Raw genomic sequence first — 19,259 nt, forward strand, 5'->3', positions numbered from 1 at the left:
AGCAGTCCCCCAGTCACAGTATTTATTAACCACTTGAGCAGTCCCCCAATTCACAGTATTTATTAACCACTTCAGCAGTCCCCCATTCATAATATTGATTAACCCCTTCAGCAGTCCCCCCTTCACTGAAGAGGGGACTAGTGAAAGGGGTTAATAAATACTGTGACTGGGGAACTGCTGAAAGGGGTTAATAACTACTGTGAAGGGCCTTCAGTAGTTATTAACCCCTTTTAACAGTCCTTCATTCACACTGGTATTTATCAGATTTTTTATAACTTTTTGTTCTCCCCTTTTCACCCCCGGCCCTGCTACAGCCCACAGCAGCGCCGCCAGCCTAGCACAGTCTTTCAATTTCTTTCAGACCAGACACGGCTGAGACGTAAAGCTGCCTATGCTACCACTTAATCCAAAACCACTACCTCAGCGAACTCTGTGCCCACGCTCCTCAGAGTTCCCTTCCTTCTCCCGCGAATCTTGCAGCGCCAATAAGTGCGCGAACAGTGCTGCGGTCTGTGTGTGACGTCTGTGCCGTGCAGAAGGAACACAGTGACGACTGACCTTATGTAGGCGGCGCCCCGCTGTGCTGAGCCGCACAAGACTACGAGGAGGACGTCGGCGCCGTCACGCACATGAGTCTGACGAGTGACGACAAGTGCTGGCATTTTGCCAGCAGCGTTAGCGAACTAGGCTAAGTGAGCGGGCATTATAAAATTGTGAGCGGGGCCACAATAATTGCTGCGCGGCCGCCCACCCGCGCAGCTTAGAGGGAACACTGGAGCAGCAGCATGCTGGGATTAGCACAGCTACGCGCAATGTGAACAGGACAGCTTGCAGTACCTTTCCCGGCCACTACGCAGTGTACTGAGCTGTGCTAGTTCCAGCGAGCTGTGGCTTCTTCAACTATGGGGATAATTTATTATCCAGAAATACTGGCGCAGATTGCGGTGCAATGGTTAGTTGCGCCGTAAACTGCGACTTTTCCCTGCTCACGCCCGGTCTAAAACAGTGGGCTGGGAAGGGGATGGTCCGGCAGGCCCGTCTCATTCATAATTTTCTACACCTCTTTTTTAGGCCTGCGCCTCTTCATAACCTCGGCAGATCCACCGCCAGATACAGGGGTGCAGACACTGGTCTTAATAAAGGACCCCCTGTGTATAGATGATAAAAAACTGCCCAAAATGACAAGGCCTCTTTCATAGTGTCTACAGCAGCGCAGTCCCTTCTATAACAATGGCGTAATAAGGACTCTGTTCCATACCGCACAATTTGCGGACAAACACACAGGCAAAGGAATTGGGGTGACAGATATAGGAACCAAGGGGGTCATTTATTAAGAATGGCTTTTTAGACAATAACCCCTGCACTGGCGGTGAATCTGCCCAAGTTATCCAGAGGCGCCAGCCTTTACATAACTACGGCGCATCCACCGCCTGTCTAAATGTACGCCAGATTCCCCACTGGCTTACATTTAGACCATTTTCTACGCCTAGAAAATGATAAATGAGAAGGGCCTGCCGGCCCGTCCCCTTCCCCGCCACTTGGTGTGAGTAGCGGAAAGTCGCAGATTGCGGCACCAATAACCTTTGCGCCACAATCTGCAACAGATATACGCCAGAATACTGGCGTATATCACTTAGTAAATGACCCCCCAAATCTCCATAATCCCAACCCGTTTACCCAATGCTATTGGTCCATCAGGGAATAAATGAAAAGATGAGATTACCAAATATAACACTGCCATTCACAGAACGGATGGCGCTTAATACGGACACAGTCCCGTCGGTATAGAAACAACTGCCTCGGTGTAAACCCCGAGCAATGTGCTGAGTGAATAGTGAATAATTCGGACATGAGATGGTATGCCTCAGTATACAGTGTTAGGGTCCATTCACAGGTCCGCATAATGGACACGCATCCGTTCCACAATTTTGCGGAACGGGTGCGGATCCATTCTTTTAAATGGGGCTGCAGAAGACGAGCACACCATGCGCTGTCTGCATCCTAACTTTTGTTCCGCGGCCCTGCAAAAAAATAGAGCATGTCCTATACTTGTCTGCAGCCACGGTCAAGAATAAGCATTTCTATCATAGTGCCGGCCATGTGCGGTCCGCTAAATGCGGAACGCACATGGCTAGTGTCTGTGTTTTGCGGATCCGCAATTTGCGGAGTGCAAAACAGTTGCAGACGTGTGAATGGACCCTAAGGAGGTAAGGTATAGATGCTGCTGCAGGTGCCACACTGAGTAATGTCCCTTATGGGTTGGTAGGCATTATCCCAGAAGGGGTAATTGAGGATAAGTGGGATAAGTGGCAAAACCCCTGTAAATCCCGGCAACCTCTTTAATTTACCCGTCTCCCCTCCTGACATGGCTTGTGTTAGTAAATGCTTGTATTCCCCATTGAATAACAATTCTGGAGCACGTTTTCTTATAACTGTAAATTGTGATTCCTCTGTTATTCCTCCTGGAATTTTATTAATAAATGACAACTGCAGGTTTTTTTCATGGGGAAATATGTCCAATTATAAACCTGTGAAACAGACTTGTCGGGAAGACTGCCCCATGTTTTATAGCAATTATTATTGGTTTACTTACAGAGATGAGATGTTATTTTTAATCATTTTTTTTTCCCTTGTCAGGAACTCTACTCCGAAGTCCAGACCCAGTACTTACCTCAGATGCTCAGCTACATGGCTCAGTCTCTGTCTGAGAACACGGACGCCCTCAGCCTGCCGGAGCTGACCCAGGCGCTCAGAACTTGCTTCAAAGTCCTCAGCAAAGTGCAGATGCCCCCCGCTTACCTCGACATGGAGTCTGAGAGCCCAGACAGTGTAAGCGCTGTATTCTAATGAAACCCTTAAAGGGGTGGACCTCCGAGCAACCTTTTTATCACCGATAAACGTATGATCGCCGGGAATCTGACTGCTGGGACCGCCAACAGTCTCGAGAGTCCCCTGTGTGAAGGGAACCATGGTGCACATGTGTGACCACCACTTGGCTTCTGTGGGACTGAGGGCGATCGGCGAGTGCTGTGAATAGAGTGGTGGGCCATGTGACACATGCCCACAGCTCTGCTCCATTCACACGGGGGACTCTGTTCTCATGATCTGTGGGAGTGTCGGTGATCATACATACATACATGTTGTTTATGGGAAAACCTCTTTAATGATTGGCTAGTTCGTTAGTTTTTTTCAGCAGCTATCAATTTTTTTTTTTTTTTGCAAGGGGGATACATATAATGTACTGTGTGATTTGTAAAATTTTCTTTGTCATATGAATTTAGATTTTAAAAAAATTTAATTTTTTATTTTTATACTATTCACACTGCATAACGAGTGACATTATTTATCCAGTTTATTATAGTCATGTGGATCCCTAGTAAATGTGTGTATAATGTATGCCCAATTTATGATATGCATATTACACCCTACCAATGGGTTAATTATGAACCCCTTAATCCCTGGATGATTTTCAGTTTTTGCGTTTTCATCTTTTACTCCCCGCTTTCCCAGAGCCATAACTTTTATTTATTTATTCATTCACATAGCCATATAAGACCTCTTTCACACGGGCGAGTATTCCGCGCGGATGCGATGCGTGAGTTGAACGCATTGCCCCCGCACTGAATACCGACCCATTCATTTCTATGGGGCTGTTCACATGAGCGGTGATTTTCACGCATCACTTGTGCGTTGCGTGAAAATCGCAGCATGCTCTATATTCTGCGTTTTTCACGTAAAGCAGGCCCCATAGAAGTGAATAGGGTTGCGTGAAAATCGCAAGCATCCGCAAGCATGTGCGGTTGCTAGGAGACTATCGGGATGGAGACCCGATCATTATTATTTTTCCCTTATAACATGGTTATAAGGGAAAATAATAGCATTCTGAACACAGAATGCATAGTAAAATAGCGCTGGAGGGGTTAAAAATAAATAAAAATAATGTAACTCACCTTAATCCACTTGATCGCGAAGCCGGCATCTCCTTCTGTCTTGATCTTAGCTCTGTGCAGCAACAGGACCTTTGGTGACGTCACAGTCATCACATGATCCATCAGATGATCTTTTTTCCCATGGTGATGGATCATGTGATGACCGGAGTGACGTCACCACAGGTCCTGTTGCTACACAAAGCTAAGATGAAGACAGAAGAGATGCCGGCTACGCAATCAAGTGGACTAAGGTGAGTTAAATTATTTTTTATTTATTTTTAACCCCTCCAGCGCTATTTTACTATGCATTCTGTATTCAGGGAAAATAATACAATCTACAGAACACCAATCCCAAGCCCGAACTTCTGTGAAGAAGTTTGGGTGTGGGTACCAAACATGCGTGATTTTTCTCACGCGAGTGCAAAACGCATTACAATGTTTTGCACTCGCGCGGAAAAATCGTGTGTGTTTCCCGCAACGCCCGTCTGAAAGAGGCCTAAGAGCTTGTTTTTTGTGGAACAATTTCTGCTATCTAATGGCACCATTTACTGTTGCATACGATGCAGGGAGAAGCTGAAAAATTCAAAATGGAATTGGGACGCAAATTGTCGGGTATATAAAGCAAATGCTTTATATAAATATAAAAAAAATTAACGGATCAAAAGAAAAATAGTTCAAACGATATTGACCCGCAAGATGGACATAAACATCTCAAAAAGAGTTCAATCAAGAACCTGATTATTTTGTGCAATCAGTAAAACAGGGTACAAGCGTTTATGCTAAAATATAAATGGTTTATTATACAATAGTTTACAATACAATCAAAAATTAATCAACATAAATTTCAATAATATACAATGATATGCAGTACCCAGAATTCACCACTATATGGTGCCAACAAAACACTACTCAACCAACACAAGAATATTATGCAATACGGCTTTAAAATTGTGAGAGATATACAATCAATGGATTATGCGAAAAACTCAATCAAGAAGATGACAGATACGAGCCCTTGCTCTGCCCCAAAATGATGACCAATCTCAGATAATGGTAGTATTGACAGAACTTATAAATTATTTGCTAACTAGGGAATATAAAGATTCCCAACAGAGAGTTTCTCCAATATTATCCCCTTTATTCAGTTATATGCATCGTAACTGAAATCTGAGAAAATACTGATGTAGCGACTAACGTTACACGTCCGTAGATGAGCGGGTATCTGGCTGAGTATCAAGCCAATTAATTTAGATCAATACTACATAAAACTAAAATATACATTGGATAACATTGTGAACCTTTACTGTTGAGCCACATATTTTAAAGATACCAATACATTTGTGTGTACCAATATCCATTGTTCCCATTGCTTCAGAGAGTGCCCTTCTATTTTTTATTACTTAAAATATACATTACCCAAGGGTCAAGTGATGTGCAGAGTCTTGGGGCAGCCAGCTCTCAAGAGTTTTTCCCGATAATCCAAATGTTTCTCCAGAGATCTCCCTTTCTTTCTTTTTTTTCCAATCATTGTTAGATGGGTGTGTGCATTGATAAGGAGCGTGACGTCATAACACTACCCAGAATGCACTTTTGCTACTGATGTAGTATTAACTGTTCATATCTAGGTGGCACTGTTGTATAAGCACTAAGCATCATACCATTAAGGGTTAACTCATACATGCCTGATATTTTCAATACTACACACCTCTGACATCTGGAGGCCTTGTCTTAGGGCCGAGGGACAAACTTTGATACATGAATGTATACTTTGAGGAACATCTAGACAATTTTCTAACTGTGGAATTCATGTTCAGATAAGAAATACAATGAAGCCTCAGAATCTGCAGGTGCGGCGTATCTTCTAACCGTCTAAATGTATAATATATTGTTACAATAACACTAGCTTTTGAACGGCACAGAAATCTTCTCATGGACTTACTTTGGCCTACATGAAAATCCATACAAAACAGTGAATATAAATCAACATTGCTCTTAAAGGCAATGAATACCCATCATAACTAAAATAAGTAGATATAACTGTTTACACTTATGAAAAAGCACAACAAAATGCAATTCCTCCACAGTTTTATGAGTTTTGTTTTTACCGCGTTCCATGTGCAGTAAAACAAATTGGCCATTTACTTTTATTTTCTGTTACAGCGTTCACATATACATTTTAATGGTACAAGCATTTTGAGATGCAGCAAGGCAAATGATTGTTTATTTATTTATTTTTTGTTTATTTTTAATATGGAGAAAAGAGGGCGATTTGAAAATTTTCCTATTTTTTATTTAAAAAATAAAATAAAATGTATAACTTTTTTTAAAATCCCTCTAAGGGACATTAAAGAGGTTTTCCGGGATTTTAAAGGGATTCTGTCACCTCCCCTAACCCAAAAAACGATTTTAAAGCAGCCATGAAGCACAGCTTACCTTGATTAGGCTGTGCCCTTCTATCTTGTAATCCGTCCAGCAGTTTTTGCAAAAAACGACTTTTATTGATATGCAAATGAGTCCTGAAGGTGCCCAGAGGGGCGTTTTGTTCCTCTTAGAGAGCCCAGTACCGCCCCTCTTACAGTGCCCAGCCCGCCTTCCTTGTACTGTCTAACCGCCCCCAGCCTGCCACAGCCTCCCCTCCCCCTCCCTCAGTCAGCAGGGAAGAGCGAGCATCGGACGTCACTGGGCTCAGCGCATGCCCAGTGACGAGGATGAAGCTCCTGCCCTCAGTCTCCTGCTGATCGCACAGGCGCAGCCCTCAGTGGGTACTGCGCCTGTGCGAGAGTTCGTTCGGCGTGAGGGAGGGGGAGGAGAGGCTGTGGCAGGCTGGGGGCGGTTAGACAGTACAAGGAAGGCGGGCTGGGCACTGTAAGAGGGGCGGTACTGGGCTCTCTAAGGGGAACAAAACGCCCCTCTGGGCACATTCAGTACTCATTTGCATATCAATAAATGTCGTTTTTTGCAGAAACTGCTGGACGGATTACAAGATAAAAGAGCACAGCCTAATCAAGGTAAGCTGTGCTGCATGGCTGCTTTAAAATCGTTTTTTGGGTTAGGGGAGGTGACAGAATCCCTTTAATATTGATGACCTATCCTCGGGAATCAATATCAGATTGGCAGGGGTACTACGCACATAACTTGACCAGCATGCACTTTCTATAATACCAGTGTCTTCTTATGTGGCACAGGGGTCTTTGGGCCCCTCAGGCTCCTGGGCCCGGTAGCGATTGCTACCTCTGCACCCCCTATAGCTATGCCCCTGCACAGCCCTGATAGTGACACTTATCCAGGGCTAAACTAAAAAAAATAAAGCAGCAGTCATAATAATAGTAAAATAGTGAAAAAAATAAGTTATTTTCTGACCTTTGAGGGACAGAGCATAAAGTCAAAATAAGGGTCCATTCACACGTCCGTAATTTGGGTCCGCATTCGTTCCACAATTTGCGGACCCATTCACTTTCAATGTGAATCCGCTTTTTCAGGATCCGCATCCGTTTTTTCAGGATCCGCAATTCCGTTCCTGAAAAAAAATAGAACATGTCCTATTCTTGTCCGCAATTGCGGACCAGAAAAGGCATTTTCTATTATAGTGTCTGTGATTTGCGGTCCGCAAATTGCGGATCGCACATTGCAGGTGTCAGTGTTTTGCGGATCCGCAAAACACTTACGGACGTGTGAATGGACCGTAAAAAAAATTACACAAAAATAACCCTAAAAACAATTTCCCAGCCAGATCACTGGCTAGCCGAGACCTGATTGCACAAAACTGGGCATGTCACATATCAGAATGCATGATAGACAATGATGAATGCAAATTAAAAAATATTTTAGGGTAATATTATGAGAAAAAGAAATGGCAAAAATATTAAAAAGCATTTTTTTCACACTAAACGCCTAAAAATCTCAAATAAAAGATGTATAACGTGTATAAAATGATATGTTAAGAAATCTGCATTATTCACCAAAAAAGGTTGCCTAAATCATGTCGCTGGTCCAACAAATAAAATAAGTTACAGTCGTTAAACTGACATTTGTGAAAAAGGGCTCAAATGGGATACGTCCTGAGGACCAAAATGACCCTGAACCGGTTATAGGGGTTGCCTATGGGACCGTCAGTGATAGGTGAGTATAGGTGCTCTACTATCTCCAGTAGGTCCCATAGAGATGAATGGAGTGGCAGTGCACATGCTCGACCAGCTGCTCCATTCATATAGGGGATCTGTGCCCCTATTTTCATGATTAATAGGGTCCTAGCGAACTTTGGATAGGGGATAACTCAAAATAACCGGAATACCCCTTTAAACAGTTTTTTTCTTGTTCTCTTATTATAGAGTCCATCCAAGGAGTCCCTGAAGCTAAAAGCCAACAGTGACACTGAGGTGGAGGTGGCAGAAGACCCATTATTCACCCCGTTAAAGTCCGAGGACAGCGGAATTGGCCTGAGCACGTCATCCCTGGAGTTGTCTGGATACCTGCGCGTGCCCAAAGTGTGCCCGGAGAAGGGTGACGTCTGGAAGAAGGGAGGCAGCGTGCAGAAGACACTGCGCTGCGTACAGGACCTAGTGGCCAATTTTGCCAGCAAGCATCTGTTCGGGCTACAGTTGCAGACGCACAACAATGGGGTCAGTGCCCAAGAGAAGGCAGGGCCCGGGAAGAGGAAGGGGCACTGGGAACCCAAGCAGATCACCGTGCCGCAGTTCAAGCAGATGCTGACGGATTTCTTCACTCCGCGGCCTCCGTTGTCGAAACAGATTGAACATTCTCCATCCCGCATCCCAAGTAAGAGAGTCAATAAGGGGTCAGACGAGGAGTGGGACATTGGGCGCTTCATCCAGAACATGGGGCAGATGTCTGAAGACTGCCAGGAGGCCTTTGCTGCCGCCTGTCACTTTCTGCTGGATTGTGCCACCTTCCCCGTCTACCTTTCAGAAGAAGAGATGGAGCAGTTGTACTCTTCTCTATTCCAAGTGCCCGGTAAGTGGGGTGAAAGTCAAAGTATCCGAGTCACATGACAAATTTACAACGCCCTAAGGCTAGGTTCACACCTGAGCGTTTTACAGCGCGTTCCTACGCGCTGTAAAACGCTCAACAGGCAAAAACCCATGATTCCCTATGGGCATGGTTCTCACCTGAGCGTTTTACAGCACGTACGAACGCGCTGTAAAACGCCCTACGCCCCAAGAAGTACAGGAGCTTCTTTGGGGCGTATTGTCGCGCGTATTGTGGCAGTTTTTCATTGGATGCCTCTGTGGTTAATCACACAAACACATGTAGTATGCGCGTTTCCAAAATACATAAACGCCCCTAAATACGCCTCAAAAATGCCTGATAAAAACGCCTGTAAAAAGCGCTTATCAAATACGCTCAGGTGTGAACCCAGCCTAAAGTGTAATTCTACCTGTGAGGTTGAAAATCCTTGCAAAATTTTTCCCTTGACTCTTCTCTGTTCAGACAGAAAGCGAAATCCATGTGCATTATGGGAGCCCAGTTCTACAGCTAGAGGGCAGCAGTTAGGTCACATGACTTCAAGGAGCAAATAACATTAGCAGTATCTTTGGGTGTAAATAGAGAAGAAAACAACCTAAGTGTGCAATCATTACAAGATATTTAAAGTTGATCCCCCTTGGCTGCCTTCCTCCACGTCCTCAGATCGTGTGTGACAGGCATGCTCAACCTACGGCCCTCCAGCTGTTGTAAAACTACAACTCGCACAATGCCCTGCTGTAGGCTGACAGCTATAGGCTGTTCAGGCATTCTGGGAGTTGTAGTTTTGCAACAGCTGGAGGGCCGCAGGTTGAGCATGCCTGGTGTATGATATTGCTGCTCCACTCTATTCACGTTAATGGAACTGAGCTGCATTATTAGACACAACCTACGGACAGGTGTGACGCTGTTTTGTTGATGAAAGCAGCCATCTTTTTTTTTTATTTTTTTATTATTCTGATCAACCCCTTTAAGCATTTGCAGTGCAAGCTATATTCCCCTGATAATAACCAGGCATGCAGGTTTGAAAACTATAAGGTTTTATTTTAGTATGTTTTTATTTATTGTGTTTTATGAAGCGAAAATGTAGATAATAAGTCTGTTTCTATTTTTTTTTTTTTTTTTGGGAGATGTATATATTCCGTCATTAAATGGGTTATCTAGTTTTCTCATACTGGTGACCTATCCGCAGAATAGGTCATCAATATCAGATCAGCGCGGGTCTGACTGCCAGCATCCTTGCCGATCAGCTCTTTGAAGAAACCGTGGTGCAAGTTCTGCGTTCTCTTCACTGTTTACCTGCAGAGACATTGCAACGGCGGTGCATTGTAATTACAGCTGTAGAAGGGGCAGTCAGTCCAGGGATGAAGCTGTGCTCATACATGGGATCAAGTGATGACAGCAGCATCCTGGACACACCTCACATCCGCTATGTATTACTGGGAGGGGCATGTCCACATGAAATAAGTCTAAAGCTAAGAGCAGGTGGCAAACTGAATATATGGCGGTCTGGAAATGAATGACAGTATAGCCTTTAACTCTGTATCTCCCTTATTTGTGCCAGGATCAAGCGATGCCGGGTTCCCCCTGTGGTTCAAGTCCCTGATGACGGTCTGCTGTTGTGTGAAGGATTGTTACATTCAGAACGTAGCTATATCTACTCTTTTAGAAGTTGTTAATCATTCACAGTCCCTTTCGCTGGTTATGGAAGACAGAATGAAACGCTCAAAGATGTCCGACTACAGTGCAGTCTTTGGGAAGTTGCAGATGGTCACAGTTCCACCCGTCTCTTCAGGGGTCCTCAAACTTATTGCCGAAAAGACAGACTTCTACCCGGTTAGTTTGCACAGAAGTATTATTTGTAGCCATTTTGTTATTGCATCCACACATAGTTTTTTATGAAGGCCTGTGTGTCTCCATGGTTACAGACTACAAACAGACCTCGTGTAGTCTGACCCTACAGTCATCAGCTAGTTCACTCCTTCAGCTCACTGTTTTTGCTCACCTACAGACAGATGGAAGAGACTAACGCATAACTCCAGGATCGGACTACATTGAGTTTGTTTATAGCCGGTAACCACGGAAACACATAGATCTACATAGGAGCTGTAGACACAAACATTTTTAATGTAGAATATTTGTTTTAGAAGCTTTAGAGCTATGAAGATAATGGTTGCACATAGTAGAATGCATAAAATATATAAAAGTAGTTGCAGAGTTAGTACAGTGATGATAATGACCTCTCTTCTTCACCAGAGAGTCGCTCACGTGTTGTGGAACCAGCTGAACATGGAAACCAGGGAACATCATATCACCTGCGTGGAGTTGTTCTACAGACTTCACTGCCTGGCACCTTCTGCCAATATCTGCGAAGAGATCATCTGCCAGACTCTGCTGAACTATGATAAGGTAGGCAGGTGGGGGCTTCTGGGTGACGCCTCTCCGTCTGCAGACCAGCTTCTCATTTGACACAACTGTGCATGCTATCACATTGTGTGTTTGAGGTTTTACATAGGTCTGCAAGTAAATTTAGTCCTTAACTTGGAAGAAGGTCCATCTGCTCTAGGATAAGTGACACAGCTGAACTTTCATCACATGGAATTTTTTTTATTATTAATTTTTTACAGAATGCCAAATTAAAGAGGATCTGTCACCAATCCAAAGAAAGGAGGATTCTGTAGTAATGTCCCCCAAGATGTCAATTCTCTCCTTTTAGATGCTAGACGATCTCCATCACACAGCCTTCTGATGCAGCGTGATCTTGCGAGAACTGGGACTTCTTGTAAGACCACACTGTACCACAGCTTTTAATGGGACAGCATCTCACTGAAACCATAGTAAAACGCAGCCGCAAAGAAGAGCCAACCGCTGCAGAGAGGGCTCTTCTGTGCAACGGCATCTTACTCCGGTCTGCCTTTTTTTTGGATTGGTGACAGGTCCTCTTTAGAAAGTTAGTTAAATAGTCTTCTTAAAAAAATAAAAGTCCTTCACCTGGTGCCACTGCTTCTAACATAGATTACAGTACACTGCCCCTGTCTCTGATGGCTCTCTGCCCTCCCCCTCCATTCTCACAGTGTAAGGGTACTTTCACACTAGCGTTATTCTTTTCCGGCATTGCGTTCCGTCCTAGGGGCTCAATACCGGAAAATCACTGATCCGTTTTATTCTAATGCATTCTGAATGGAGAGCAATCCGTTCAGGATGTCTTCAGTTCAGTCTTTTTTCCATTTCAGGACTAAGAAAATACCGCAACAGGCTGCGGTTTTATCTCCGTCCAAAAAGACTGAGCACTTGCCGGAATACCGGATCCAGCATTCATTTACATTGAAGTGTATTAGTGCCAGATCCGTTATTAAGTGTTCCGGAAAAACGGATCTGGCATTTCGGTCTGTTCATGCCCAAAAAAATTATACCGGATCCGTTTTTCCGGATGACACCGGAGAGACGGATTTGGCATTTCAATGCATTTGTCAGACGGATCCGCATCCGGATCCGTCTGACAAATGCCATCAGTTTGCATACGTTTTGCTGAATCCTCTGCCGCAAGTGTGAAAGTACCCTTAGAGATAGCAGGGAGTGGGAGGAGGTTGTACTCAGCAGATCAGAGAGTGGAGAGGAGGAAAAGCATTCGTGCCCTGGAGCACAGATCAGACTGTAGACATGCTGTAAAGCACAAAAGTCAGCTTTCAAGGCGAAAATCACACAGGCTTTACAAATAAAGCAGAGGTTGGGCAATCACACTCTCCTTGGCATTAGTGACTGCCAGTACAAGGGAGAGGAGATCCTTCATGAGCTGCGGGAGGAGAAATCAGCCCAGGAGTGAAATGTACTGATACACGAGAGCTTGTGAAGACAGCAGCATTCTGGACACACAGGCCTCACATTCAACATATAGGAAAAGTCCATATGAGAAAAGTCTGAAACTAGGAACAGATTGTTAACTGAATATCAGGGGGTCTAGAAACGGATGAATGAAGATTTAATCTAAGGCTAACCCCTAATTTATGTAAAAAAATAATAATTGCGTATCTAGCCTCATAGTGTCAACGACCGGTAGAGGCTCCTAATAATATGCAGCTACCAAACTCTATCAGGGGACCTGAATTAAATGTTCATTTGCTCCATACGCCTTTATAGGGTTTATGGAAATAAAACTTATACAATTGATAGGTTGGTAGTAGAGCTAATGACAACCACCAACAATGTGCTGCTGACCATAGACACGTCCTTCAACTGGATACAAGCAAACATTCAAAAATTGTGACAGATTTGAACATGGATTCGGTTCCCTGACACTTCTTCTAACGCTGGATCCCACCGTCTTGAATATGTTCTGTCTTGTCTTTCATGTTGCAGGTGATCAGACTGGAGGCGCTGTTCCGGTTCTCTGTGATTTGGCACCTGACAAGAGAGATACAAGGCAGCCGCGTGACCTCCCATAACAGATCCTTTGATAGGTGATTTGCTGAACAGAGGGCATTACTGTGACTGCACTCTGCTATCACTGCGCCATTACTAAGCACTTGTTTTTTGCAGGTCTCTTTTTGTGGTTCTGGACAGTCTGAACTGCACGGATGGTGCCATCAGTGCAGCGGCTCAGGGCTGGCTGGTACGTGCACTCTCTTTGAATGATGTCGCCCGCATCCTAGAACCCGTCTTGTTACTTCTGCTGCATCCTAAGACCCAGAGAACGTCCATTCAGTGCGTTAAGCAGAAAAACTCCTCAGGTACAGCCGACACATCACTCATCTTTATTCTCATACGGTCCTCTTACATGGGCATCCCCATCTTACATATCATATAACTAGGATATGCCATCACTTTATGATTGGTGGATGTCCGACCTCTTGAAGTCCTTCCTACTCAGTCTCCTCACTAGACAGCTTTTCTGGGTTATAGATATTGATGACTTGTCCTTATAATAAATCATCAATATCAGATGAGTGGGGGTCCAACAAGTGAATGGGAGCCCAGGTGTAGTAACCCGGCGTGCCCACCGTCTGCTGCGGCTCCGTTCTTTCTGTTAGGCCTCATGCACATGATCGTATGTATTTTGTGCTCCGAAAATTGCGGATCCGCGAAATATGGATGCCGTTCCTGTCGCATCTGCATTGACCGATTGACTCCCATGGGTCCGTGGTCCGCATTTTGCGACCAAGTATAGGACATGTTCTACCTTTTTGCGGAGGATCATCTGTGTGCTTTCTGCATCCTCATGTCTGTTCTGCATAAAGATAGAATAAGGACTATGGACCCTTTGAAGTCAATGGTTCTGCAAAAATAAATTGCGGGCGGCACCTGGACTGCATCCATTTAGTTTGCCTCATGACCATGAATATGTTTATGTTGCGGTCTGCAAACCACGGATCTGTAAAATACGGATACCTTCTGCCTGCAATCTGCATTTTTCTCACTCTTATAACTAGAAATGACTATTCTCGTCCACAATTTGGACAAGAATAGGACATGTTCTTTAATTTGCGGAACGGGCACACCGATGCGGAAAGCACACAAATTAATTTTTTTTTGCAGACCCATAGCAGTGAATGGGTCAGCGTGCAATCCAGAAAATATGCAGATCAGACACGGATGCAAAATAAGGTTGTCTGCATGATGCCTTAAGGATGTATTAGACACCCTGATGCTGCAAGCGTTCCCTCCCAGCAGTCGCCAGATAGCTAGCATAGGACACCGTTGCTTATACATGCAGAGATGTCCTCTGCAGCATGGGCAGGAGCGATCGCTATGCCATCACTCGTCGGCATGCAGGACAGCGGTGTGACGGCGGCAGTTCATGATTACACAGCACGATCTGCCGGCGGCAAATCCAGTTCTTTGGAGGCAGTATTAGACTTCCAGATGATCGCTTACGAGTGTTCATAGGAATGCTTGTTAGCAGAAAATCTGCCCTTCTAATATACCCTTTAGTCCCAGTAACTGAAAACGCCTAATCTGTGGGGCTGTTGGACCCCCGCTGATCTGATACCGACCTATCCTGAGAATAGGTCATCAATTTTAATAACGTGGAATGCCCATTCAAATAGCTCATGAAGAATAGTACCATATGTTTGTGCCAGACATGCAATGTGAATCTATTATCTTCTGTGAATACCATACTATGGGACACCCCTTCTAAAAATAAAATAAAAAAGAAGCAGGGCTTCTGGTGATCAGCAGATTGCTGTAATTACATATTTGTTCCTTTTTTACATCTAGAAGAAATCAGCTACTGGTGCAGACGGAAAAGATCTTCCTTGAAAGACACGGGAGGGTGTCTAGAATATCCTGAGAGTAATTCCGATGAGATTCTCCCTCAGTTTAATACAGTGGACAGAGAGGCCATCTGGGCCGAGGTGGAGAAGGATCCCGAAAAGATGAAAAACGAGTTGACCAATAACAACATTTCGGAGAGAGCTGAACCCCTCTACTCCGAGGATGGTGATCAGGAGGAGGACAACGAGCACACAGAATCCGCTGACACCAGTGTCGGGCAAAGCACCAGCGAAAACACATCTTCCTTTAACCCCAGCTCCATAGACTCAAGTAACGATCATCGCTGGAGTAACAGTGACAACATTGATGGCCAAGGGTCTTCTAGGCCTTTCTGCCAGCCCAATATGTCCTGCATGGATGTGCCCAGGCCTGGCGCATTATTAAATTTGGTACGTACAGAGTCTGATGTTACACAGACTTCAGAGTCACTTTCTAGTGACGACGAAGCAGATCTGGAGCTTCAGGCCATTCGGACCTCCAAACTTTTCAAGCAGCAGAAAGAGAAAGAGGAGTTAATTGAAGCTCTTTTTAAGCACATCCTCCTATACCTGCAGCCATATGACTCTAAGAGGGTGTTATATGCTTTTTCAGTGCTGGAGGCTGTCCTAAAAACCAATCCTAAAGAGTTTATTGAAGCTGTAGCCAGCACCAGTATGGACACCAGCTCCACTGCACACCTCAACTTGATATACAACCTCCTCGCACGCCACCAAGAAGCCCTGGTTGGACAAAGTTTCTATGGGAAGCTTCAGACTCAATCACCATCCATGTGTCCCCATTCCCTTTTGATTGAACTTCTGACATACCTTTGCCTAAGCTTTTTGCGTTCCTATTATCCATGCTACCAGAAAGTGAGTCACAAAGACGTACTAGGCAATCGTGATGTCCAAGTGAAAAGCGTAGAAGTTCTCATCAGGGTGATGTCCCAACTGGCCTCCATAGCCAAGAATTCGGAAGGGAAGAACGTCGACTTCATACACAACTTACTAGAGAGATGCAAAGTTCAAGAGTTTGTTCTATTGTCCTTGTCGGCCTCCATGTACACCAGTCAGAAGAAGTACGAATTGGTGTCTCACGGCGGCCACAGCGACATGGCAGACGAAGGTTTGTTTGAAGAGAGCGTCATTAATTTTGGTCAGGACCAGATCTGGAGCGAGCATCCTCTTCAGATAGAGCTCCTGAAGCTTCTTCAGGTTTTGATTGTTCTGGAGCATCACTTGCGGCAGCTACAAGAAGACCAGGATTCTGCAGTAGACCTCTCCAAAGAATGGAATCGGGGACTGAAGTTTCAGCAGTCGATTAACTCCATGCAGTACGTGCAATCACGTGCAATAACGTCACAGGGACTTTTCGTGTCTGCAGTCGTGAGGGCGTTACGCCCCGAGTACGGCTACGGAATGCACCCTCCATGGGTGGCTCTGGTCACGTCATCCCTGCCTTATTTTGGCAAATCTTTAGGATTGACTGTAGCGCCTTTCGTGGCCCAGATATGTAAGAATTTAGATGAACTTGTGAATCAATATGAAAATGAATCCGTTAAAATAAGGTAAGTTAACCTCTTAGCGACCAGGTTGTTTACATGTTTGTTTGTTTTTAGAGATTTTGGGCATGTGGTGGGTTAACGGCCCAATACCAAATCATTTTTGCATTTTTTTTTTCCATGACATATGGGGCATGTTTTTTTTCTACCATTTTTATACAAATATTTTTAGTTTTATGGATAATGTAAGTAATTTTTTATTTCAATTTGTAAGTTCACATACAGGTCATTAAAACCTTAGGAGGCATTCACTCTTCTATGAGAATTTTTTTTATTTTGAGGTTCTCACCTGTAATTGGGGCGGGCATAAGTGAACGGGGTCAACAGCTCCCTGTGGTGACATAATTGGACTGGCACAGCTGATTTGGATCTGCTGAACGCCAGCAGTTATGCCATTCTGGGTGGGGGCACCCTGCGGTTACATGATCATTGTTGCTGCTTTCCCTGTTCCCCTCGTGGGACGCATTGAGGCCGCTCCTTGGGGTCAGAGACAGCCGTGCTACCCGACCCAGGGAGTCGGACCCTCACCAATCAGATATTGATGACCTGTCCTGAGGATAGGTCATCAATATTCTACTCCTGGAAAACCCCTTTAATCCCGCAAGGAAAATTCTACAGTGGCGCGCGGGTTTAACCACTTCAACCCCCCTAGCTGAAACCCCCTTAATGACGAGGCCACTTTTTACACTTCTGCACTACACTACTTTCACCGTTTATTGCTCGGTCATGCAAGTTACCACCCAAATGAATTTTACCTCCTTTTCTTCTCACTAATAGAGCTTTCATTTGGTGGTATTTCATTGCTGCTGACATTTTTACTTTTTTTGTTATTAATCGAAATTTAATTTTTGCAAAAAAATGAAATTTTTCACTTTCAGTTGTAAAATTTTGCAAAAAAAACGACATCCATATATAAATTTTTCGCTAAATTTATTGTTCTACATGTCTTTAATAAAAAAAAAATGTTTGGGCAAAAAAGAAAATGGTTTGGGTAAAAGTTATAGCGTTTACAAACTATGGTACAAAAATGGGAATTTCCGCTTTTTGAAGCAGCTCTGACTTTCTGAGCACCTGTCATGTTTCCTGAGGTTCTACAATGCCCAGACAGTAGAAAAAAACCACAAATGACCCCATTTCGGAAAGTAGACACCCTAAGGTATTTGCTAATGGGCATAGTGAGTTCATAGAACTTTTTATTTTTTGTCACAAGTTAGCGGAAAATGATGATTTATTTTTTTATTTTATTTTTTCTTACAAAGTCTCATATTCCACTAACTTGTGACAAAAAATAAAAACTTCCATGAACTCACTATGCCCATCACAAAATACCTTGGGGTGTCTTCTTTCCAAAATGGGGTCACTTGTGGGGTAGTTATACTGCCCTGGCATTTTAGGGGCCCATATGCGTGAGAAGTAGTTTGCAATCAAAATCTGTAAAAAATGACCGGTGAAATCCGAAAGGTGCTCTTTGGAATGTGTGCCCCTTTGCCCACCTAGGCTGCAATAAAGTGTCACACATGTGGTATCGCCGTACTCAGGAGAAGTTGGGGAATGTGTTTTGGGGTGTCATTTTACATATACCCATGCTGGGTGAGAGAAATATCTTGGCAAAAGACAACTTTTACCATTTTTTTATACAAAGTTGGCATTTGACCAAGATATTTATCTCACCCAGCATGGGTATATGTAAAATGACACCCCAAAACACATTCCCCAACTTCTCCTGAGTACGGCGATACCACATGTGTGACACCTTTTTGCAGCCGAGGTGGGCAAAGGGGCACACATTCCAAAGAGCACCTTTCGGATTTCACAGGCCATTTTTTACACATTTTGATTGCAAACTACTTCTCACGCATATGGGCCCCTAAAATGCCAGGGCAGTATAACTACCCCACAAGTGACCCAATTTTGGAAAGAAGACACCCCAAGGTATTCCGTGAGGGGCATGGCGAGTTCCTAGAATTATTTTTTTTTGTCGCAAGTGATTAGGGTTAATTGGGGTACAGGGGGTGATCTGGGACTAAAGTGTAGTGTTTTGGTGTACTCACTGTGAAGCCTGCTCCTCTGCTGGAACCAACCGACCAAAAGGACCAGCAGAGGAGCAGGGAAGACATATAACACATCATATTTACTAATATGGTGTTATATGGCTTCTGATTCGACATTTTAAAAATTGCCAGCCTGCCAGCCACGATCATTGGCTGGCAGGCTGGTGACAAAATGGTGCTTGTAATTTTGCCGGCCCGCGATGCGCATGCGCGGGCCGGCTCAGTCCGAAAACTCTCGTCTCGCGAGATGACGCACGGATGCGTCCAGGAGGAAAAAAATCAACCGCCTCCCGGACGCATCCGTGTGTTACATGGTCGGGAGGCAGTTAAAGCCCAGGGCTATGTGCCATACATTCACAGCACATGGTCATAAGCAGGTTTTAAAAGAAGATGCATGAGTCTTACCCCAATGTAATGTCATTGGATTCAGTCCCTTAACAGACAGAAGGGATTGAGATGGATGGAAAGGTGGGTGCAGTTGGGTGC

The 19,259-nt window shown here is 44.3% G+C and overlaps 1 protein-coding gene across 3 annotated transcripts in view; it reads left to right on the top strand.

Annotated features, from left to right (window-relative positions):
• Window positions 1-19,259, top strand: part of DOP1B (DOP1 leucine zipper like protein B) — a 131,467-nt gene that overhangs the window by 39,053 nt on the left and 73,155 nt on the right. For 2 of the 3 annotated variants that reach the window (XM_044284468.1, XM_044284466.1), the window contains exons 13-19: window positions 2,638-2,829; window positions 8,258-8,900; window positions 10,474-10,745; window positions 11,166-11,318; window positions 13,266-13,366; window positions 13,446-13,636; window positions 15,126-16,728. In XM_044284468.1, the coding sequence (XP_044140403.1) occupies window positions 2,638-2,829; window positions 8,258-8,900; window positions 10,474-10,745; window positions 11,166-11,318; window positions 13,266-13,366; window positions 13,446-13,636; window positions 15,126-16,728 (3,155 nt within the window). The remainder of the gene's footprint in view (window positions 1-2,637; window positions 2,830-8,257; window positions 8,901-10,473; window positions 10,746-11,165; window positions 11,319-13,265; window positions 13,367-13,445; window positions 13,637-15,125; window positions 16,729-19,259) is intronic. The other variant, XM_044284467.1, reaches the window with a different exon arrangement.

Source organism: Bufo gargarizans, chromosome 3, assembly GCF_014858855.1.
Source record: "Bufo gargarizans isolate SCDJY-AF-19 chromosome 3, ASM1485885v1, whole genome shotgun sequence".
In the NCBI taxonomy this organism is placed as follows: Eukaryota; Metazoa; Chordata; class Amphibia; order Anura; family Bufonidae; genus Bufo; species Bufo gargarizans.